Source organism: Culex pipiens, chromosome 3, assembly GCF_016801865.2.
Source record: "Culex pipiens pallens isolate TS chromosome 3, TS_CPP_V2, whole genome shotgun sequence".
NCBI lineage: Eukaryota > Metazoa > Arthropoda > Insecta > Diptera > Culicidae > Culex > Culex pipiens.
In genome coordinates this window covers 28980376-29005729 of record NC_068939.1, presented here as the reverse complement: position 1 = coordinate 29005729, position 25354 = coordinate 28980376, and the positions used below count along the sequence as shown (strand labels likewise).

The following is a 25354-nucleotide window of genomic DNA, read 5'->3' as shown; positions in this document are numbered from 1 at the left end:
AAAATACTCCAATCTAAAAAAAATGCTGATGAAAATTCTGCAAAATTTCACAAAATTGAGCTCATTTTTTTTGTAGTGACTTTTTTTGTCAGGGGGTTATGTTTTGTATCTTAATTTTTTTGTAATATAAAGTCATGGAAATTGGTCATTTTTGCATTTAAAAAAATATTCTTTAAATATTGTTTGACATCATTTACAATTTTTCAAAAATATATTATTTTTCAAAAAAAATGTATCTCCGGTACCAGTTATTGCATTATCCTAAACTCTAAATTTAGCGTAAAAGATGTATTGATATTTTTCGGTATAAATTTAAAAACATTGGGTTATTTTCGTGTACCAATTTTTCTGAAAAGTTTTCATCGTATAAATTTGTCAAAGACACCAAACCGATCAGAAAATCTCATCTCAAGATATTGTATGACCAGTTGAATGAAACTAAATGAGTAAATGTTGCGGGCATTTATCCGCTAGTTGTACTGAGCCAGAATCCCAAATATGAGCTTGATTGGTTTGCAACAGTTTTTGCTAGTTTTGAGCTTCTTGACGATTTTTGAATTTAAAAAAATCAGAGTACAGCTTTGCCGAAAAGATCCGTCTACTATTAAAAATGTTACAGAATTTAGAACACCACCGCTGAAAACTTCAACTTTTTTTTAAGCATTTCTGGCAGCCCTTGCTGCTACTGCAGAAGAGATTGAAGGAGGCGTCGCGACGCTCATGCAACCAAGCAAGCTGATGGTTTGCAGATGAGCTTGAACAAGTGACCAACCTACAAAATTGTTTGGAGATTTATATGGAGAAATTTTGATGCTAATTTGCCTCCTTTGACATAGATAATGCATGAAAAAAGTTTTATCCAAATCAAAAATACAACATTAAAAATCGAAAAAAAGAATTCCTTTACAACGAAATTTTAAAATTTGGAAAGCTTTCAACAAACAACTGAAATAATCCACTAAAAAATTAAGAAACCAACTTCCCAACCCGCACTCACCGGAATATAAGCGCGAAACTGCAGCCGCTTGTCCTCCTTGGGCTTGGTGATGATGAGCATCGTCTGGAACAGCAGCACGACCCGCGGCTTGGCGTGCTCACTCAGCAGTCCCTCCTGCCGCAACTCCCCGAGCACGGACAAATCCGGCCCCAGCCATCCGTCCACGATCCCGGCCAGCTCCTTGACGCGGCTCTGCTGCTCCAGCTTCTTCTTGACCTGGTCGATGTTGTGCGCCACGTTCTTCATGAGCTCGTGGGCATGCGCCACCTGCTTGTCGTCGCAGTGCTTCCGGAGGTTCTGAAATGGAAAGAGCAAACGAAGTTGTTGAAACTGGCAACACTGCCTGCCTTCTCGCTCTCGCGATGTAACACATAATTAAGCCCTGATCGCTACTGATGAGACGGCAGAATTGACTCAATGGATGATTTATTGCCGCGGCTGGTCGTTGTCTTTAGCGTGAAAGTGCAACGCCATAAAGTGAATGCATTCCTCACAGCGATGACCTTCGCGGCACATTAATAGCGAGTGCGCTGATTGAAATTGATTTGGTCTGACGTAACCCGTCGTCGTCGGCGACTTACATCGAGCAGCAGATGGTACTTGAGAATCCGCTGGACCGGCTTCAGCAGGTACGATCCCAACGGGAGGTTGTGGTTCAGCATCTTTTGCGTGTGGATGAGCAGCGCGTTCGTGTGGGTCGCCTGCAGCAGGCTGGTCAACAGGGCGATGGCCTCCGGGTAGCGAGTGCTGTAACGAGAAGGAGGAGGGGTCAAGTGAGTGGATTTAGAAGTCTTGTACAAGAAAAAGCCGTTCCCAAGACCTACCAGTACGTTGTGTAACAGTCAAAGTCCTCGTGCAGGTCGATGAAGCAGCCGGAGATCAGCACCGGGTCACCTTTGGTCTCGTTGAGGCTGCTCAGCAGGCGCGAGTTGAAGTCCCACACCTCCTGGATGTTGCTGAACAGGACCTCGAGTTCGTCCACCCGGAGGCAGGCGCGCTCCTTCCAGTCCTGAAGGTAGCTGGAGGAGGAAACAAGAAACTTAGTTATTAGTTATTGTTTTTTTTTACAATATTTTTGTTGTTGAATCTGTTCAGAATATGGCCTTCCTCACATTCGTATAGTGAATATAATTTTATTTTTTTTTGCTTTAAAATAATGAACATCAAATTTTGGGCGAGCAAAAAATTGAAAACTTTTCCTTTAAAAAACATGTTTTGGAACACGACAAACTCGTTTCCCTGTGTACGTGTGTGTGTAACTTTTAAATCGGTTAATTTCCAATTTTTTTGAGCGATTTCCTTCGACGTTCGACATTTCCAAATGTTGATCCAGCAAACAAATCAGCGCGCTGCTGACAGACCGCGGATGAACTTTTCTTTTGTTCTACAAGGGGAATTGGGGGTAAAACGGTCAAATTGGCAAACATTGCTGTTTTAAAATTTGGCCATTCTAGTGCGTTTGAAAGGTTAAATTTGATGTAACAATGCCAAATTTACTGTAAAAATGAATTACGCATCATCAAAGTAGCGATATTTACGAAAAAATAATTATTTTTCAATTAAACCGAATGACGCAATGATCATTTAACCCCACCCCCGAATCTTTTTTCGCGGTGTTCATTCGCTCGCGCCAACTCGCGATCTCCGGGCGATGAACATTTCGCCCAATTTTGTCGCCGGCATCTTTCAATGAGAAGACTAATATATCAATGAAATAAACAGTTATATAGTTCGACGCTGTCGTGCTATTTTGTCGCACCCGCCATTCCGAGAAAAACGCGTTTAAATGTTTGACCTTGAATAAACAAAAACTACAGCACGCAATGTAAACAATAACAAACACGTTTTGTTTGGCTGACCATTCTGTGCATTGTCTTGAAGTTTGGTTGAAGTTGGTTGCTGGAGTCCCGAGTTATAATTACAAATGCCTACGGTAGTCTAACTTGTACGTACGTCAAACGCGTTCTGACCTGAAATCCCTATGGCCAGTTGTCGCACTTACATACATCAATTTTCAGAGAGTGACAAGATAGCACGACATGATTGAAACTTCTTTTGTATGTAGAGTGACAACAATGCCACGGAGTTTTTTCGGTTTCTCTTGAATATCTCAGGATTGAAATCGAATTTTGGGGATCTGTGAAGATCAAAAGATGAGGCATTGTTAGCTGCACAAAATGGCGTTCTTAACACAATTTGGCACAAAATGCACGTGCGACAAGTTAGCACGACGGCGATGAGTTGATAACAGATGTGTTAACGTATATTCAACATTTTTTATCGATTTTTGACAGACTTTCTTGCCAAATAGTCCAAATTACTATCTTTTTCTAAATTTACAGTTTTCTCATAGACAAATCAAACAAATATTGGAAAGTTGTACACCAAAATGTTGGAAATAATTTTTCTTATCTGAATCCAGCATAAGTTTTATAAAAATGTTAATTTTGAAGGTAAAAACATATTTTTTTTCAAAAAATCATTGGTTTACGCTACTTGTTCATAGGTGGCGACATTTGTCTGTTAGCTTTGCTGCAAAATTTCTTAAGGAATTTGTATAGAAAAAATAACTTTTTTGGATTTTGATATTTAAAAATTCTGGAGTTTTTTTTTAAAGGTCCTGTAAACAAAATTTTAATTTTTTTTTGCATTTTGGGTGTTTTGAAGACCCCTGACTCAAGGCGGTTTTAAAAACACGCATAAAGCAAAAATTGAAATTATTTTTATTTTAATATTTTAAAAATCCACGTTTCACGTTACATTAAATTCGAATTCATATTTGGTTTCTCTCAAACATGCTCTACAGCTTTCCCGAAGAGAGCAATTCTCTACCAAAACCGGAAATGGATTTTATTTGTATTTTTTGATTTGGCTCAAACTTTGTGGGGGCCTTCCCTATGACCAAAGAAGCCATTTTGCATCATTAGTTTGTCCATATAAATTTCCATACAAATTTGGCAGCTGTTCATACAAAAATGGTACGTAAATATTCGAAAATCTGTATTTTTTGAAGGCATTTTTTGATCAATTTGGTGTCTTCGGCAAAGTTGTAGGTATTGTTAAGGACTATTTAGAAAAAAATAGGTACACGGAAAAAAAAAATTTCCCGATTTTTTTATTAACTTTTTTTTCACAAAAACTCAAATTCCCAAAATACGTATTTTTTGATTTTCGTGATTTTTTGATATGTTTTAGGGGACAAAAATCCGCAACTTTTGAGCTATAGAGAAACATGGTCAAAAAATCTGCCGCCGAGTTATGATTTTTTGAAAAACTGGTGATTTTTGGAAAAAATCGAAATTTCATACATAAAATTTTTTTGACCTCATTTTTTTATGCAAAATTGAATTTGCAATCGAAAAGTACTTTACAGATTTTTTGATAAAGGGCCCCGTTTTCAAGATATAGCCACCGAAAGTTTGATTTCAGCGAAATATTTGCAGTTTTTCGATTTTTAAAAATAGTGACCATGAGTGACCATCTCTAAAAATATTTTTTTTGAAAAGTTCAGAAAATTTGCTATAAAATTGTCTAAGAGACATCGAAGATTGGACCTCTGGTTGTTGAGATACAGCGGCTTAAAGAAAAAGAAACACGAAAATTGAAGTTTTCCAAGTCTCACCCAAACAGCCCACGATTTTCTAATGACGATATCTCAGCAACTAATGGTTCAATTTTCAATGTTAATACATGAAACATTCGTGAAATTTTCCGATCTTTTCGAAAAAAATATTTTGAAAAAAATTAAATCAAGACTAACATTTTAAAAGGGCCAAACATTGAATATTATGCCCATTTGAAATGTTAGTCTTGATTTAAAAATTTTCAAAATATTTTTTTCGAAAAGATCGGAAAATTTCACGAATGTTTCATGTATTAACATTGAAAATTGAACCATTAATTGCTGAGATATCGTCATTAGAAAATCGTGGGCTGTTTGGGTGAGACTTGGAAAACTTCAATTTTCGTGTTTCTTTTTCTTTAAGCCGCTGTATCTCAACAACCAGAGGTCCAATCTTCGATGTCTCTTAGACAATTTTATAGCAAATTTTCTGAACTTTTCAAAAAAAATATTTTTAGAGATGGTCACTCATGGTCACTATTTTTAAAAATCGAAAAACTGCAAATATTTCGCTGAAATCAAACTTTCGGTGGCTATATCTTGAAAACGGGGCCCTTTATCAAAAAATCTGTAAAGTACTTTTCGATTGCAAATTCAATTTTGCATAAAAAATGAGGTCAAAAAAATTTTTTGAATGAAATTTCGATTTTTTCCAAAAATCACCAGTTTTTCAAAAAATCATAACTCGGCGGCAGATTTTTTGACCATGTTTCTCTATAGCTCAAAAGTTGCGGATTTTTGTCCCCTAAAACATATCAAAAAATCTCGAAAATAAAAAAATACGTATTTTGGGAATTTGAGTTTTTGTGAAAAAAAAGTTTATAAAAAAATCGGGTAATTTTTTTTTCCGTGTATCTATTTTTTTCTAAATAGTCCTTAACAATACCTACAACTTTGCCGAAGACACCAAATTGATCAAAAAATTCCTTCAAAAGTTACAGATTTTCGAATATTTACGTACCATTTTTGTATGAACAGCTGCCAAATTTGTATGGAAATTTATATGGACAAACTAATGATGCAAAATGGCTTCTTTGGTCATAGGGAAGGCCCCCACAAAGTTTGAGCCAAATAAAAAAATACAAAAAATAAAAATGGTCGAAATCGGCCGGTTTTGTAGAGAATTGCTCAAGAGAGTTTGGTGCTAGCTTGCTCCTAAATAAAGATACAGCGTTTATAAAACTGGTCTAAAACGTGTTTTTCGAGCATGTTATTATTACTCTTAGGTTGTTTTGAAAATTTACTCAAGACTTCAAAAGATATGCTAAAAAACCATTATATTCAGAAGATTGTGAAAAGGGTAGTTTAGAAAAAAAAAACCGTCCTGTTATGTATTTTTAAAAGGTATCTGAAATAGCTATCCAATGAGCCTTAAAAATTGAAGATCTGATAACCCTAGCTATGAGCACTTGAGTGTTATTCTACACTTTTTGAGGCCGGATTTCAGATATTTTGATGAAAACGTTGTCCGGATCTATCATGCAACCCATCATTGGATGGGTAATAGAATGGCTCACGGATATATGTGATCAATTTCGTGAGCCTCAAAAGGAATTTACTAGCACTATAACCCCAGAAGCTAGCCTGAAATTTTGAGCGCATTTGGTTAAGGTTTAATACTTCCACCATTGCACAGTGGTCCAGATCGCAAAATTAAATTTTATCTCATAATCTACGCCTTCTACAACCAAATTTATAGAAAGCCCCTGAGAAACCGTCAAAAATCTGTTTTTTGAACGTGGCAATTCAAGGTTGAGTTTTAGAGAAAAGTGATATTTTAGAGCTCTAAAAACAAACATTTTCACTTTTTGACTAGTCAATTTGGGCTTAAGGGTCAAAAGTTACAGCCATTTTAAGGTAAAAAAGATGCAAATATTAAGCGCCAGGTTGCATTTGAAAGAAGAGATCTAGCACTACAAACGCTGAAAAAATCTCAGGGGTGTTTTTCGAGATATCTTCATTTGAAAAAGTCTAATTTTCAGGGAAAACCATTTGGGACCACCATAAAGAAATTTGAAAATTGTTCAATTATATGTTTCTCATGTAATTTTGCCCGCTGTATCTGAATCTGCCCTCAGAATTGAGCCAAATTGTCAACAAATCGATTTATGGATATATTTTGGGTTTAAATGATAATTTTACATGGAAACCCAAAATATGACCAAAAATAGATTTGTTGACACTTTGTCTCAATTCTTAGGGCAGATTCAGATTCAGCGGGCACAATTACTTAGAAAAACATAAACTTGGACCTCTTTCAAATGCAACCTGGCGCTTAAAATTTGGCCTGCGCCTTTTCGAGATATTTAAGTTTTAAATTTGCATCTTTTTTACCTTAAAATGGCAGTTACTTTTGACCCTTAAGCCCAAATTGACTTGTCAAAAAATGAAAATGTTTGTTTTTTAGAGCTCTAAAAGTGTCCCAACAACACTTTTCTCAAAAACTTAACCCTGAATTGCCACGTTCAAAAAACAGATTTTTGAAGGTTTCTTGAATTGGCAAGCCTTACAACTTTTTAGAAGACGAAAAAATTCCCAAAAATATTCCTGAAAAGTTAGATTTTCAAAATCACCCTAATCGTGAACCACCTAGTTTTCAACCAAACCATAAGTTGCCCCTTTTCATTTGCAACAACTCTTCTGGAGACACCAAAGCTCCAAAACTTCACGATTTTTCGTAAAATCCATTTTCCACTTAGTTTTGAGATCTGGACTGTGCATTGACAATAAATTTACTTTATTTATTTTTCACTTTTTAACTCTTCTTCAAGGAAGTTTTCCTATGCCCTTTGAAATTATCTCAAATTGGGGTTTCTTATAGGTTTAGATTCGGGGAACAACTTTGTAGAACATCGCAAAGCGCTAGGAATTAATCCCGGAAAGGTACAGGTGAATTTTCAGAGCACGTTTTATTTTTTTCCATACTCTAATAAATATCCTGTATCTTTTCGGGATCAATTCCTAGCGCTTAGCGATGCTCTACAAAGTTGTTCCCCGGATCAAAACCTATAAGAAAGCTAAGAATAGGAAAATAAGATAGGGTTTTGGAAAACTTTCTCTACCCGAGCAGACGGAAATAACTTGGGAATAACATTTTTTGATAATTGAAAATACTAAGCCAATAACATTTTATGTTATTTATAACAAGATTTGTTATTCGTCGTTATGATTTTTTTGTTATTGAATTGTTATTGTAATAACAGACTAATGAAATTTTTAGTTATTCTTCGAACAAATCTTTGTTATTGTTTTTTGTTATTTTAACAACTGATCCGATCATCCTAATAACAGTTGGAGGTATTCTTCCATAACAGAAAATATTATTCCCAAGTTGTTTTGGCTTTCACCCAATATCAAACCAATAACAATTTGTGTTATGATAACATAAACTGTTATTAAATCTTTATGCAAAAATGGATTTATCAAGAAGATTCCATAATACTTTCTGTTATTTTAACAGTATTTGTTATTGAAATGGCATGAATTTTGTTATTACCGTCTGCCCGGGTAAGTAGAGTTAAAAAGTGAAAATTTCTCATAGTAAATTTTTTGAAGTTCAATACTAACTTCAGGTCAATGGTAAACCTTAACCAAATGCGCTCAAATTTTCAGGCTAGCTTCTGGGGCCATATTGCTTCAAAATTCCGGTCAAGACTTTCGAAATTAAACACTTTTGTCTTTTTCATATATCCGTGAGCCATGCTAATGGGTAATCAAAACACCTTTTCGACGAGCACAAAAACTTAAATTTCTGGCAACCCTATCAAAAGAAATGAATAATGAAGCTTTATTTGTCAAACATGTTGAGAAAACCATTAGTGAATTATTGCGTTACGTCGAATTGATTCATAACGAGCTCTAATAGAAATCCAACGAAGCCAACACTCAATCCAATCCCCAAGCTCAGCCAAGCCGGTTTCATGTCATCAAAGTTTAGTTCTACCTTGTCGTTGATATCTCGCCTAGGTCTACGGCCAATATATATCAATCGTAACCGATTTCTCCACTGTTGCTTCCACAGATCCAAGATTCCAGATTCCACCAGCGTTATGTGCATGAAGCGTAAATACGGAATCAATTGGTTCCTCAGTGAAGTCTGAAACAGCTCTGGACCATCATAGAACTCTTGATCAAGTGCCACGTAATACGGTTGCATACGCTTGTAATCATACGCAATATCCACCATTGCATCAACCCAATCAGTGTTTAGGCGTAACGCAGCATCAGACACTGCTTCGTTTGGCTCCAGCGAGTTTCCTTGTACAACCATGCTTCCGACAAGGGTATCGTTGACATGATGCGGACTTTCTTCTAGATCTACGTACATTTTGAGCCCCGATTGGCGAAGGTCATCCATTGTCTTGATGCGCTGAATCGACGGCTTACTCACCATCAGAGATATGATCTTTGTCTCGAAGGCATTCGACATGAAAAACATCAAGATGATCAGGGGCAGGAGAAGAATTTTCTCCCACCGACCTGCTTGGTGCAGATCGAGTCGTTCAAAGCCACACACCACGAGCAGGAATGGATTGTTTTCAAACGTGTTGGGGAACAGTAGCTTTAACATTTCCGCCGCCACAAAAATCATCACAATTGTGATCCAAACTTGCCAGCTAAATGGCATGAACAGTAGCTCAGCGGTGTTGAGAGGTCTGTCCCTCGGAACAACGAATCTTGAGGAAATCATCAGGCTTGTGAATAGGAATTTGAAACCCATCGGAATATCCCTAGCGAAGAGCATGGTATGTAAAAGCATATCGGCTCCGTCGGAAGTTTCTTCATGTTTAATTTTGCACAGCAGGTTTGCTTGTTTCGATGCACTGCAATTATATGGAAATTCAACAACCTTCGTATTGAGGTATCGAGCAGTTTCCTCAAGCCATTGCATATGCCAATCGAACCTGTATTGATAAGTCTCAATGTAGGTGATTTTTCGTCCTTTGAGCCATCGACGTTTCCACGTAAATAAATACATTGGATGTTGTTCCTTTGGTCGGCGGAAGCAGTGCACTGCATTGCATTGATAGACGATTCTCGCGGAACTGTCAATAAAAGTTGAGTAGATAAATTGAACATAAACAATCAATGATTTCATTTCATTATACACTGGTGATTTGAACTCATCCAAGAGCACCAGAACCTTTGTTGAGGGATCGAATGAGTAGGTCACCGACATTATATCTCCAATCACTTCGGTAATCCCTAAATGAGTGTGATTGTTTCCAGCGTAGATGAGTAGCAACGAAGGATTCCATGGTAGATTCTTAATTTGTGCACTGCGGTTAGCATTTGTGATGACATACTTGTTTATGTAGTTCAATCGTGGTGATCGTAGTATCACGTCCACGATGTTGTAGCGTTTATTCTGTGGCGTAGCATCGTAAAAAACACAGCTAAACACTCCGGGTATCACGCTTATCAGGAACTCGATTGCTCTCAGGACGTTATCCAAAGGACTTGGTGAGCTCACCTGCATTCCCAATAAAAATAGTATGAAACATGCGGACACCTTCATGATTGTTTAGCAAATGTTTGCGTTGGAAGACAAATGCAAAGTGTGTGAACTTGAAACACTTTACGAAATTAAATCTAATTTCTACATTACATAAATTACGCATTGACCTTTCCACTGAAACTAAAAGCATTAAAAAGATTATTCGATTATCATGAAACATTAGCTCCGATTGAGACAAAGTTTGTATTACAGTAGAGCAGTTCTCTACGAAATCGGTCTTTTTTTTAGAATTTTAATTTTTGTATTTTTTAATCCGACTGAAACTTTTTTGGTGCCTTCGGTATGCCCAAAGAAGCCATTTTGCATCATTAGTTTGTCCATATATTTTCCATACAAATTTGGCAGCTGTCCATACAAAAATGATGCATGAAAATTCAAAAATCTGTATCTTTTGAAGGAATTTTTTGATCGATTTGGTGTCTTCGGCAAAGTTGTAGGTATGGATATGTACTACACTGAAAAAATATGATACACAGTAAAATTTTTTTGGTGATTTTTTATTTAACTTTTTGTCACTAAAACTTGATTTGCAAAAAAACACTATTTTTATTTATTTTTATTTTTTGATATGTTTTAGAGGACATCTAATGCCAACTTTTCAGAAATTTCCAGGTTGTGCAAAAAATCTTTGACCGAGTTATGAATTTTTTAATCAACACTGATTTTTTCAAAAAAATCGAAATATAGGTCGCAAAAATTTTTCAAATTCATTTTTCGATGTAAAATCAAATTTGCAATCAAAAAGTACTTTAATGAAATTTTGATAAAATGCACTGTTTTCAAGTTAAATCCATTTTTATGTGACTTTTTTGAAAATAGTCGCAGTTTTTCAATTTTTAAAATTAGTGCACATGTTTGCCCACTTTTGAAAAAAATATTTTAAAAAGCTGAAAAAATTCTCTATAATTTGCTTCTTCGGACTTTGTTGATACGACCTTTAGTTGCTTATATATTGCAATGCAAAGGTTTAAGAACAGGAAAATTGATGTTTTCTAAGTCTCACCTAAACAACCCACCATTTTCTAATGTCGATATCTCAGCAACTAATAGTCCGATTTACAATGTTTTAATATGAAACATTCGTGAAATTTTCCGATCTTTTCGAAAAAAATATTTTCATTTTTTTAAACCGAGGTAAACATTTAAAAAGGGCGTAATATTGATATTTTTTTTTACCGTGTATCATATTTTTTCAGTGTAGTTCATATCCATACCTACAACTTTGCCGAAGACACCAAATCGATAAAAAAATTACTTCAAAAGATACAGATTTTTGAATTTTCATACATCATTTTTGTATGCACAGCTGCCAAATTTGTATGGAAAATTATATGGACAAACTAATGATGCAAAATGACTTCTTTGGGCATACCGAAGGCACCAAAAAAGTTTCAGTTGGATTAAAAAATACAAAAAAAATCGAATGACCGAAATCTGAGAGAACTGCTCAGTATGGCCCATAAAAAAATGCGACATGTGCATATTTTCACAGAAAATTGGTTCCATTCTAAAAGGTATTTAGCAAACTGATTTTTATATGTATCATGGTGTTAGTTCAGTATGTTTTGAAGATATTTTCATGACAGTTTTTTGCAGTTCGCCAAAACTGGGTATTGGTGAACTACAATAATGGATATATTTTTGGTACAAAATTTACCTTTATTTCATACCTTATATCTTAAAACGGAACAGTTTAAAATATCCAACCCTGTGCCAAAAGCATCGTTAGAAGTCCCTCTTGAATACGCCCGATCGAAAAAGTTTATAAATTTTGATAAAATTAGTCATTTTAGAGAAACATCATCTTGAGTGATTCGGTCAAAATAAATTAATAAAATAAAACCTATGTCAATGGCACTAAAGGGTGCCCAACGGCTCTATACTGTTAAAAGTCATATCAGGGCATCTGTTAGAGTCAGTTACCATCATTTGTTGCATAATTGTTTCCCTTGAATCATTGCAGGCTCCAAAAACTCCTTAAAAATTGAAGCATTTTCAGAATCGGGATATTTTCAAAAAGTTCACTGTTTTAGTATAACTGGTTAATAGAATGCGTAAAATTCAGTGTAATTAATTGTTAAAACTCTCAAAAACAGTAACCGTGAAGGCTGTTTACTTTTTAGTCCATACAAAAATTCACAGGTGGCTCTTCAGAACGATCAACACAGAAAAATCATGTTTCCTTTATATAGTCTGGGCTGGAAGCAAATGGGAGAACTTTAAGTTTAAATGTGCTGTGACATTCTTAATAGCTGAAGAAAAGGTTTTCAATGCATTATTTGTTTGTTTGGAACCTATTTAACATGTACACATAGCATACATCGTAAATAGTCGAAACAGGCCCGATTTCCACCTAATAACAATGTCGCATTTTTTATGGGCCATACTGTACAACTGTGAAACTTCCCTTCTAAACCCTTCCGGACTGTATGGGCGTAGCCTTGAAGCACAGTGTGAAAATGTACGTTCTCAGATATTCTTGTGCTATACGTGCTATGCTTAAAAATCTTCTTATATGCATCTTCATTTTGGAAAGGTTGTAAGCTGACTTTAAAAAATAATATTTTACAAAATTGGCCGCTTAAAAATATCTTCATGAATATCTGGACCAATAATCGCGCTCCCTCTTTTCTTGCTTGACTACTCATAAGTACACAGCAAAAAAGAGTGTAAATTTGGAAGGTGTAATTTTAGAAGGTTGAATATTACCTCTTTCATGATGTAATTTTACCGCAATTAAGACTGAAAATGCAATATTACACCAGAATAGTGGTAAAATTACACATTTTCAGAGGTAAAATTACACATTTTTTCGGACATAAAAGATGTACCCCTTTCCAGATGTAATATTACCATGATTTTTTTCTGTGTAGGGCTGGTGATTTTTCACGGCAAAAAATCTAAATTTGCCTATTACAACACATTTAAATTTCACGGCAGTTTCACGGTACTCTGAAAACTGCTAAAAAAAAAATGGTGATCTTTATCATAATTAGGTATCAGGAAAGTTGTACACAGTAGAAAATTGTGTAAATTCGGAAGGTGTATTTATTTAAGGTTCCATATTGCATCTTTTGTGATGTAATTTTACCTCAATTTAGACTGAAAAAGTTAGATTATACTAGAAAAGTGGTAAAATTACACATTTTCAGAGGCAAAATTACACATTTTTTCTGACATAAAATATGTACCCCTTGTAATATTACATGATTCTTTTAACTGTGTAGTTCAATATACAAAATTTAACACCATACACAAACTATTTATTTGAAAAAAAAAGTTGAATCGAATTAATTTCGGGAAACAGGACTTTCTGGATCTAGTGAAAAAAAAATTATTTAACTCAAAAATGATGAACTTCTCGTCACAGTGTCCTGATGTCACAGAGAACAGATGTACATCACTGAACAAAAAGCATCGAAAAACGTGTGTAAAAATTCAAACCAAGATACGTTGAAAAGAGCTAGGGTGTGCACTTCACTTCAAAAATCATGATGAACTACAGTAGCAGAACGTTGGACCATCCACTCACTGCACAAAACATTCCAAACGAACGACATCAGACCAATGTCAGACAGTCCTTCATCGTAGGGGTAGGATTTTACGCGCGAAAGAAAATAACAAAATCAGCTGTGAAGGTAAACAAAACGAAATCAGAGTTAACATGTGGAAAGGTTATTTTAAGCTCTCGTTCAAAAAGATAATTTTTAAACAAGTTTTCTGCTATGTTTTTGTTAATGTTAATGCATTTTTGCATTATTTGCAGTCAATTGAAATTGTACTGAAGTGAATTTAGTTTATAAACGAGGAAAATATTATTTTTCTGAGGAAATTATTGAGGCATTCTACATTGTTAAGTCAAGTAATCTCAGCTGCGACGGTGGCGCCGCCAAGCGTATCACCCTAATTTATTTGATGCAAGATTGTATGCAACACATTTTGTGAGTGCTGCAGTGTTTACACACAAGTTCGAGCCTCTGTGCTGATGTAAACAATGATCGAGCTCGAGCTGTCACAGCCCTGCGAAATATGTTGGCTGACATAAGGGGCGGTCAGTAAAAAAAACCGTGCTATTTAAATTAAAAAGAAAATCTTCAATTTTTTCTTTATTTTTCGACATGGAAATTACTTTTACAGTAAAAAATGTGTAATTTTACACATTTTTAGGGGTAAATTTACACATTTTTCCTGACGTAAAAGATCTATCCCTTCTCAGATGTAATATGACCATGATTTTTTTTAAATAAAATAAGCAATTGGAATTAAATCTAAAAAAACATTACTTAATCCACCTTTAGGTGGTTGGTGCCTTCCTCACATTCAGTCGCTTGTTTACTATCTTGTTACACGACCTATCTTTTAACAACGGACTTGTTACAAAATCGCACACTAGCGATAATATTTAGCCAAAACGCCCATTCGCCCAATATATGTCAAATGATGAATTCACATTATGATCAGCTTTGGAAAAATGGTGGCTTCTGACCACCGGCGATATATCGGGTTTCCGGAGGTGGTTTTGAGGTGTTTTTTTCCACTGATTGAGGTGCCTGAAAACACGATATTTCGGTTTATTGCTCTTTATACTTCACTTGGAATGTTTGTAAAAGTTGGTTTTACAAGTCGTAAACTATACAGAATCCAATCACAACATCTTTTTTGCCATTAAATCAAGTTTTAAAATTTTCCTACTGGTATACTAGCCCGGAGAATGTGTCAAATATAGATCGAGGATCCTACAGATGCTTGCTTCTACGTTTAGGCAAGGCCGAACAATCACAGCAAAAAATCCGATTGTAAAATCGCATGCTAAAGCATGCACATCACCTTCGTCAAAAAAGACACTTAATATTACACACTGCATATACAATGTTTGTAAACACAAAAAAAAGTTGCAACCGACGGGATTCAAACCCAGCACCATCAGAAAGGACTGGCGCCTTAGCCCACTCGGCCATTAGGCCGATGAAAAGCTGTAAGGATAAACGCATATATGAGCTTGACATTTCCGTCAAGTAGGTTTCCCATACTGATGGGCTACATATTTCAGGGTGTAAAATCACATAAAAATGCATAGAATAATGCAATATTTATTTTACACCTAGGCCATTTACACGCAGCTGGATTACTACTTTTTTAACTGTGAAAATCTTACCATTTTGAATAGGAAAGTGGAGGTATGATATGAATTAGTTCAAAAGTTTATAGAATTGAGATGTTTTAATTGATTTTTTGGCCTCAAAAAGATTGAATTGAAATTTTTAATAAAATACATATTTTTAAATTATTCGATATTCAATTTTAATCGTTCATTTTTTTTTTTCAAGTAAAATCTGGCAAAATCTGTCAACATCTGGCACTGATAACGGTAAATCTTTAATCTGGCTGACACTTTAAAAATCTGGCAATTCCAGATTTATCTGGAAACCTGGCAACCCTGCTTACAACAAACCTTTCAACTCACCCCTTGATAATCTGCCCCAAATCCTCCACGTAACTCCGCTCCGAGTCCACAATCTCCATCACGGCCCGCTCGCACATGGTCAGCCCACTCGGAACACCCACCCCACTACCTCCACCCTGCTCGCACTCGCTCGGATCGGCCAAGCTCTCCACGCTGGCGGTGTACACCGTTGGAATGCCGCGCGTAACGCCCGGCAGGTGCAGATGATCCGACCCGGAACTGCTACTGGACGAGTACGAGCTGATGCTGGACGCCGAGAGCGGTCTCGTGCTGAGGATCGGCGTTCCAGGGGTTTGCGTGAGGGATGTTTTGCTGGAGGAGAGGGACGTTGAGCTGGTCGTGTCCAGGCTGCGGGTCGAGGTCGAGGTTGAGGATGGCGTGCGGGGAAGTTTCGGGGAGCGGCCGAGACGGGGGGGTGTTTTTGGGACGACTAGCGTGACGTGCGGGTTGCGCGTCTCTACGATCGTGTTGCGCTGCTGGGCGTCGTCGCAGTTCTCGACGAAGGCATCCTGCGGTTCGGTGGCGTCCATGGACTTTTGCGGGTTGCGAAGGACGGGTTCTTCTTCTGGGGGTTGGGGTTCTGGTTTGGCTGGGTCGGGTGGTTCCAGGTCGTCGAAGAGTGCTGACGTTAGTGACTTGATGCGCTGCTGGATTGAGCTGAACTTGGGCTCCGCATCGTCTTCGACGCTGATGACCTCGGTGACGTTCCCGTTGGTGTCGGAACTTCCCGTGGAAGCTCGCGTGAACTTGGCGATGTTTTTGGACAGCGGGAGGTTCTTCGGGGTGTACCGCACACTCGCGGTTGCGATTGAAGAGTTCAACGATATCGATCGACTAGTGCTGAACGAGGCGGACTGGAGTCCGTTGCGGTGGAACGGGGCCGGAGGTCGCGTTAGCGGGACGTCTGCCGCGGAGTCGGTGTTAGATAGTATCCGCTGGACGTTTGACGACAGATTGCGGAACTTTTCGCCAAACTTGGGCAGTTGTGGGGCGGGTCGCGTAGGTCTTGCCGAGCTATGGCACACACTGCGGAACTTTTGGATGCTGGCTTGAAACGACTGCTCTTCGAGTTCTTTCGGCGAAGTGACCGCCGTCGGCGGTGACTGTTCTTTGCCACCGGTTGTGGAAGTTGTGGTATTCACCGAGTTCAGACTGTGGTTGCTGACGTAGAACGTGCTACTGGAAAGTCGCGTTTCCTGCGGCTCATCACTCACTTTGGTGGCCGCCAACGAGTCGTAATATCCGAGCAGGGACGGTGCTAGATCGGTGCTGCTACCTGCAATTTTGAAAAGAGAAAAGAAAAAAAACAGTCCAACATTAGTCTTGAGGCGTTAAACGCGATGGAGACATCGAGGGCATAAATCTTCCCGAGTTCTGGAGGTCCCGCCCCCGTCGTCGTTGGGACGTTCCGAAAATGGTTCGTTACAATTTCTCTTGTCGAACCAGCCCCAATGTGACGCACCATAAATTCTTTCGAGACGCAGACTGATTCTGATTAACTTTCACGAAAACGTGTTAATAAACGGAAAAGGGCCGGAAAGGCCAAATGCACGGTGTGGTCAAAAGGATTGTTTAATCTATATATATTTTTTTATTTTTTTCAAGGTCCAAATATTTTGGTAAAACCTCAAAATCGAATAATTTTCTTTTGAAATGTTTTAATTTTAAATTACCATCAATTAAGACCCACTCTACCCTACTCGATGCACCCCAGAAGGGTTCATCTCCTCAGTGGGCTGACTTTGATGGCTTGCAGGCAAGCCAGACCAGGGCCAGCCCCAATTTCGGTGGGCTGAATACATTTTTATTTTATAATTTATGGCGAGATCGCCCAACCACACGACCAGACTTCGTTGGGCGTCCCCGAGCAGCATATCTGAATTTTTGGAAATTTCGGGCCTCACGAAACGTGTGTTGACACCTCGTTAAAAAGTGTAACGCAATAATTTTTTTTTTCGTTAATCCATTGCAATTATTCAACGTCGGACGTGCGATCTCGCTGCGAAACGGAAGTTCATTTATTTAGCTTTGAATGATGCTACGCGACGAAGATCGGACATGATCTATGCGCGCCGTCTGGCGCAAACAAGAAAGCCCTGGAACGGTCATAAATCAGCACTACAAGCGCGAGGTGACCGCGCTATGCAAAGCCTGCGGTAAGTGGCGATGACAGATCGAACAACGACCTACTTACTATGCAGTTGGTCGGTCGCGCTGGAACATTTCGGAACCGGTACCGCGGAGGGGTTTATGCCACCTGCAGCACCACCGGGTAAGGAACCACCTCCACTGAGGTCGGCTGGGCTGGCGCGCTAAAGGTTGGTCAATTCAATTAGTGAGGCTGACTTGGGAGTTTTTGAGTAGGAGGTAGCATCCATAATCGGATGATGAAGGCGTGGGATTTGGGCTGGGAAAAGGGCTCGTTTATTGGGCTTTACGTTGGTTTTGTGGACAAACAGGGGCATTAATATTGATTGGATTGATTTCTTGGGAAGTGGTACCAACAAACTTGGAATTATTAACGAATTCTATCCAGTTTGTAACTGCCAGCAGACTCGCATTGGCGCTTACGTCACCTTTGAAAAAATCTTGAGAAAATTCTTCAATCCGTCGTTTTACTTCACTTTGATGAATTACGAGTAATGTTCAAAAATCGTTCGGGCGTATACGTCACTTTTTAGAATTTGGCACTTACGCCAGTTTGTTGAGTTATAAAATATAATGCAAGCAATGTGTTTTCCACCGAACGACTTTAAAAGTTATTTGGATACAAGGTAAAAGTTAACGTATTTAAAAAAAAAAACTAAAAAAGCTTCTCTATCACGGACGTCAACATCGAGGTACCCGAACAACTGCGCTAGAAAACCTCGATTAGCGGTAAGTACAAGTAGGTTAAGTTGTTCCAGTATCATCTTCACGACGCGGTAAGTACAAACTCTGTCAATTCTGTCAACTGTCAATTTCAAAGTTTTTCAACACGGTCACTGCCGATGCATTAAATTCTGTCACTCAATTTAATGCATGCAGTGTTCCCGATAACCATTAAGCTTCTAAATCTTCATCTTAGCCGCATTCTTCTTCACCTTGGGCGCGCGCTCACGAGGGTCCATTTCTCAGTCTTTATTGATATTTAATTTTGTAGACACGTCGCATTTATTATTGTCATCTTTTACACCTTGTTCCTCGCTTTCTTGGCTTCTTTCTACTTGGCGTAAACATTCATTTAAATTTTTCGACTGTGGTCGTCCAGCGGGCGTCGGCGTAACTCAACTTTCCTTCACGCACGACCGTAGTTCCCCGACAGGAACTAGCTAACCTGGCGAAAATCCAATTAGACGCGTGGTCACGTTTCTACAGGGTAAATCCTGACGAGCAGCTGAGGAAGATTCACGCCCGTTGATTGACCGCGTGTCGTGACCGCATTCTTGGCATGCGCCTTAAGGTCGCACGCACGTTTGAGACGATGCAGCGCCAGTTAGTTAGTCCGTTAGTGTCGAGATTGGCATCGCGGATCAGAGCTGCGAGAGTCTGAGGGTTCTGGACAGGCGCGGTTTAATCCGCCGTCTTAGTTACAATGGAGTGCAAACATGTGTCGAGCAGGCACAAGATGGAATCATGAGAGGAGGATGTGCTTTATGTGGAGATTGGTGATGAATGGCATTTCGAACGTGGAGATCTTGGACAAATGCGGATTGTTTACGCTGGATTAAACAAGTTTGAACGGCTAGCGTTAGTCATTTTCTACAAATGCGATAGCAAATCACATGTGTCAATTGTTTATAACTTTTCAAATGGTTTTTGAGAAAGATTGGCGTTTACGTAACCTTTCATAACTCAGGAATAATAAACTACTGTAATTTAGTCAACCAATTTAAATCAAGCTAAAAAGGCAAAAAATGGCGTTTCCGTCACATTGATAAATAAGGCCCTTACGCCACTTGCCAACTTTGCGTCAAAAAATGTCAAATTTGTTTTGATGGCTTAACATTTATAGATTTTACAATCAAATCATAACATCAACCGTAATTCTATGATTTATTTAGGGCTTCTCTATTACGGACGTCAACATCGAGGTACCTAATAAACCTAAAGGAAGTAATTGAACGAATTTCTCAAGGGTAAGTACAAAATGGTGTTAAAAATGTGTGATGATCCAATGAAACCAGCAACGCGGTAAGTACAAGTGCTGTCAATTCTGTCAACCCTGTCAATTAGTAGGTTACATGCGTTGAACTGCAACCAACTCAACGCATGTAACGCGGACACTGTTCATGCATCAAATTCTGTCATAAAATTTGACGCATACAATGTTCTCATAATGAAGCTCACGCGCTTCTTCGAACGTCTTTACGACTCAGATCAACCTCATCAAAACCCAGTTCGTAAAGTGTCACAATCGGTGTTGACCATCACGCACATGGTAGTGGCGCATCGCGATGCTTCTGGTGCCCCTGATATCGGCGCTGGTAGGGTGAAAGTTTTATGACCTTTCTCCGGCGGCCCAGCAGCATCAGCTCCCCCATCTACACCGGGAAGGTGGTCCCCGTGGGCAATGGACCAATCATATTAATGCCCATAAAATTGAACATTCTTCGTGTTTCTGTCGATCCATCTGAGCGTCTCGTTGTGTACTATCTTATCAATTGATCCCCCTCCATCCATCCATCACTGCTGCGGTGGGAAGCTGGCGAACCGCGTGACTCCATTTGTAAACAAAAGCAGATGCACATCTCCCCACACATTGATGTGAGATGTCGAGCTTTCCATTTATGAGTTTGTAAATTCACTCCGGCCGATGTCGTTCCGAAGGGTCCCTCGCAACGATCTGTGTTCTGTCAATCTTCAGCGGCTCCTTAAACGAGATAATGGCGCTCGAAAAGGAAGTCCTGAGATCCCGGAATGGCGCACAACAAAGGAGCTTCTGGGAATGGTTTGCCGGCTGGGATGATGAGTTTCAGAATGCACCGCCGACGACGACGGTAAAGAATGCATTAAAGCGGCCTGCTTTGTTTGTTGCGCGAATCGACGGACGCCACGCGGAATGACATTAGTGCAGTGAATTAAGGTGAAACGGGAAGGCACCGCCATTTTGACTGCACAACTCGAGTTTTTGAACGCAGCTGACGGTTTGCTGGCGAAAATCAGGCAATCTGTCGAGTTCAGAAATTGATTTAAGTTGAACATAAGTTGTCTAAGAACTGGCGTCCCGTTTTACCTTAAGGAGAGCGTCATGATTGATCGCTGCGAGGGAGTGGTCATAGGTTACGAGAGGAGTTGGGAGTTTGGCATTCGAGAATAACGTAATTGACAGATTATATGTTTCTGTTGCCGAGTCCAACAAAAAAAAAACTGCGTTCCCTAGCGAGAACCTTCATCTAACACATAGAATTTATGTGAACAACTTCAAATTGCGCACATCTGTTGCTCGTTTTCAGCGCAACACCTCACTCTTTAAATATGCTCCAGAAAGAGTGTATTCATTTCTTTATGGTTGCACTATGATGCAACCCTGCACATCCGCTCCAAATTTCAAGATTCCACGTCATGAAACCAGCACGAGCAGTCGTTCCCGGTTTTCGCGGCATAAACAAATGAGGTTAGATTCCCTCTCTCAGCGCTTAGCAAACCGGTAGAATCTTGCCCAACCTAGAACGACCGGCATTCGACTGCCCGCTCAAAGAACAGTTAGGATGGAAACCGGCTTTCCGGCGGCCTAATCGATTAGTCCACTCGATCAATCTAGTCAGCCTCGACCAAGGCCGGTCCGCTCTTGCTGTGCGAAAAAACCTTCAAGGCCGCGACGCGTCCCTGGGTGGGTCACTAAATGGGACCACTTTTTGTCCCGCACCTGTGTTACGATCCCCGGGCATATCGAATAACAATGTTTGAAACCTGTTTTGGCACCGGCCAACTGCGATGTGATGAAGAGTTGGGCGAAAAGCCACAAAAAGGGCGTTTCAGCGGAAGGTTTCCCGATCTGGAGGAGGGTATACTGATCGCAGGTCGACACGGTGACCTTAACCCAAATCATCCGCTGGCGGCGCAGTGTTGATTGAGAAATCGAATGATTGGCGATATCGTGGCGACACGTTTAACGATGTCTGGACTAAAGTTTAAGTGAGTTGATTGTTTTTTACAAAGCGGATTCGTTAATTCGAATATCGCTTCTTCGAATGTCCATCAATTCGAGTGCTCGCTAATTCCTGGGCAAGGGTCCTGATTGTTCAAAACCAACCACTCCATTCGCGAGCACAAATAGCAGGCGACGCGATACTGCCCTGATGAATTCCTACTGTTTGTCACTTTCTCACTATTCGCTCCCGAACACTCTCGCTTCTACTCTCCTTCTCTCTCTGATCGGCTCAGTCTCCGAACGGCTCAGGCAGGCCGAACGTCACCGATCAGGGGGATGACAGATGGGGATTTCAGCCTACCGCACATCATTTCCAATATGGCGTCGTGTGTTTATAAACAATGGGTGTTTGTATATAAACAGCAAAATAGCAAAAGGAGCAAAATTATTTCGAATCGTTTGAATAAATAATTCTTACCAAATTATCCTGCGATCAAATTCCATCTGGGCAAGGTAGGTATTAAGAGAGCAGTATTATATATCTTTTCATAAAATATAAATTCCCCCCTGGTGCAGTTCCGGATTTGGATCCAACAACCGTGTCACAAATCTGTGCAACGAAATCCACGGTGTGGCTGATGGACATCTTAGCTGCATCCAGTTCTGCTCAAAGGAGTTTATCGAAACGGCGCTTGCGATGAACGAAACGCTGTTCCGGAATTGCCATGTCGAGGTCAACCCAAAGCACAACAACCAACTTCTGCGGGGCATTCGGTCCCGGCCCTCGGATCGTCGGTGTAACACGCTCGATCAAACCCTCCCGCTCGTCAGATCCGCAAGCCTTCCTGAACAGATTCGCACGGGACACACGTCTACAAAGGTGTGCCGCCGGATGTTTGCCGGAGAATTATGTTTGCGGTTTCAGCAGCTGAAGAACCTAGGACTCACACATCAGCCGGTTCAGCAGCTGCTGCCACGTAAAGCAGGACTTCAACCAGCACCATTTCCCAGGAAAGATTTCAAAGTTCAACGTTTTTATATATCTATTAAAATAAATAAAGTTTTGCCCAGATCCCTTCTCCAATCGGCCGCTAGTCTCGATCTATCCCTGCCGGTCCTGGTCCGCGTCTTCTTTGCCATCAACCGTTCTAGAATAGATGCTCTTCCGGATCCCCTCCTCATTAGTCCACTGAACCTTCGCCTTCTCGGCTTCGTCCTCCTCGCGCGATCGGATGACCATACCAGCGCGAGACACCAGATAAATATTTGTTGAGCAGTCGCATCAACTCCACCCGTTTCTTCTCGATCCGTTAACCTGGAACGTTGGGACGCAAAACAGCTTACTCTTGGCCGCGCGAGGCTTCCAGCGGAAACGGAGCAGCGTTTACTTTTTTGCAGCAGCAGTTTGAAACTTCACTGGGTTAACTAAGCATCGTGAGGTCAGCGGATCGGCGGCGGAATAAATAAAAATTAAATAACAATATCCAAAAACTGTAATTCTGTTTGTTTCATTAAGAAAACGAGGATTAAAAGTAATTGAAAACCACTTGATAATTAAATTTCTCTAAATAGGTATGATTGATAATTGACATATTACTCGAATGAAAAGTAAGTTGTGCGATATTGGGGCAATTCATCAGTACCAAAAATGACACTAAAACTTGTCAAAGTACCAAAACATGTCAAAGTACCAAAAGATGAGAGGTAGGCTCTCACTGTATGGAGTTTGACAAGTCGTCTACTCCCTGTCACCGATCACTCTGAACTGAAAACATTTTTTCTCTGATGCGCTGCGTTATACTCATTCATTTGGGTTGCCTAAAATCAATGTTATCAATTAAATTGTGCATTTATTTTGATTTCATAACATTATAGACACCATTCAAAGAAACTTCCACCAAGAAAAAATCAAATTGATGGCAAACTGAGGGCGTGAAGACAAAAAGACTGCCGCGCTGTTATTTTGTGAGAATGGCTCTTCGCTGAGCATGGTAGTGTGTGAGTGTCGTCGAGCGACGGAGTAGGCAAAAATTTTCACGATGTATTTGTTCGCTGAGTGAACAGTTCGGGCCACTCGCTGGCTGCTTGCGAGTATCATTCGCTCATGAATGCAAGCGGGTTAGAATAGGCGACGACTGGATAGGCGATGAGTGAGTGGTTTCTGTTCATTGAACCGAAAATCAGGACCCTTGTTCCTGGGACGGGACGGCTGGATAGAGTCTTCTTTTTGAGTGTTTACGTTTGTCTTCTTCTTTTGTTTTTTGCAAGAAAATTCGTGTTCGAAAACAAACAGGGGGATGACAGATGGGGATTTCAGCCTACCGCACATCATTTCCAATATGGCGTCGTGTGTTTATAAACAATGGGTGTTTGTATATAAACAGCAAAATAGCAAAAGGAGCAAAATTATTTCGAATCGTTTGAATAAATAATTCTTACCAAATTATCCTGCGATCAAATTCCATCTGGGCAAGGTAGGTATTAAGAGAGCAGTATTATATATCTTTTCATAAAATATAAATTCCCCCCTGGTGCAGTTCCGGATTTGGATCCAACAACCGTGTCACAAATCTGTGCAACAAAATCCACGGTGTGGCTGATGGACATCTTAGCTGCATCCAGTTCTGCTCAAAGGAGTTTATCGAAACGGCGCTTGCGATGAACGAAACGCTGTTCCGGAATTGCCATGTCGAGGTCAACCCAAAGCACAACAACCAACTTCTGCGGGGCATTCGGTCCCGGCCCTCGGATCGTCGGTGTAACACGCTCGATCAAACCCTCCCGCTCGTCAGATCCGCAAGCCTTCCTGAACAGATTCGCACGGGACACACGTCTACAAAGGTGTGCCGCCGGATGTTTGCCGGAGAATTATGTTTGCGGTTTCAGCAGCTGAAGAACCTAGGACTCACACATCAGCCGGTTCAGCAGCTGCTGCCACGTAAAGCAGGACTTCAACCAGCACCATTTCCCAGGAAAGATTTCAAAGTTCAACGTTTTTATATATCTATTAAAATAAATAAAGTTTTGCCCAGATCCCTTCTCCAATCGGCCGCTAGTCTCGATCTATCCCTGCCGGTCCTGGTCCGCGTCTTCTTTGCCATAAACCGTTCTAGAATAGATGCTCTTCCGGATCCCCTCCTCATTAGTCCACTGAACCATCGCCTTCTCGGCTTCGTCCTCCTCGCGCGATCGGATGACCATACCAGCGCGAGACACCAGATAAATATTTGTTGAGCAGTCGCATCAACTCCACCCGTTTCTTCTCGATCCGTTAACCTGGAACGTTGGGACGCAAAACAGCTTACTCTTGGCCGCGCGAGGCTTCCAGCGGAAACGGAGCAGCGTTTACTTTTTTGCAGCAGCAGTTTGAAACTTCACTGGGTTAACTAAGCATCGTGAGGTCAGCGGATCGGCGGCGGTATAAAAAAAATTAAATAAAAATATCCAAAAACTGTAATTCTGTTTTTTTCATTAAAAAAACGAGGATTAAAAGTAATTGAAAACCACTTGATAATTAAATTTCTCTAAATAGGCATGATTGATAATTGACATATTACTCGAATGAAAAGTAAGTTGTGCGATATTGGGGCAATTCATCAGTACCAAAAATGACACTAAAACTTGTCAAAGTACCAAAACATGTCAAAGTACCAAAAGATGAGAGGTAGGCTCTCACTGTA

At 39.8% G+C, this 25354-nt stretch overlaps 1 protein-coding gene across 2 annotated transcripts in view; it reads right to left on the bottom strand.

Annotated features, from left to right (window-relative positions):
* The window catches only part of LOC120426050 (uncharacterized), a 178616-nt gene that overhangs the window by 9868 nt on the left and 143394 nt on the right, over positions 1–25354 (bottom strand). For both annotated transcript variants that reach the window (XM_039590743.2, XM_039590738.2), the window contains exons 2-5: positions 15602–16877; positions 1822–2016; positions 1579–1744; positions 998–1294 (exon numbers count right to left, since the gene is read on the bottom strand). In XM_039590743.2, the coding sequence (XP_039446677.1) occupies positions 998–1294; positions 1579–1744; positions 1822–2016; positions 15602–16877 (1934 nt within the window). The remainder of the gene's footprint in view (positions 1–997; positions 1295–1578; positions 1745–1821; positions 2017–15601; positions 16878–25354) is intronic.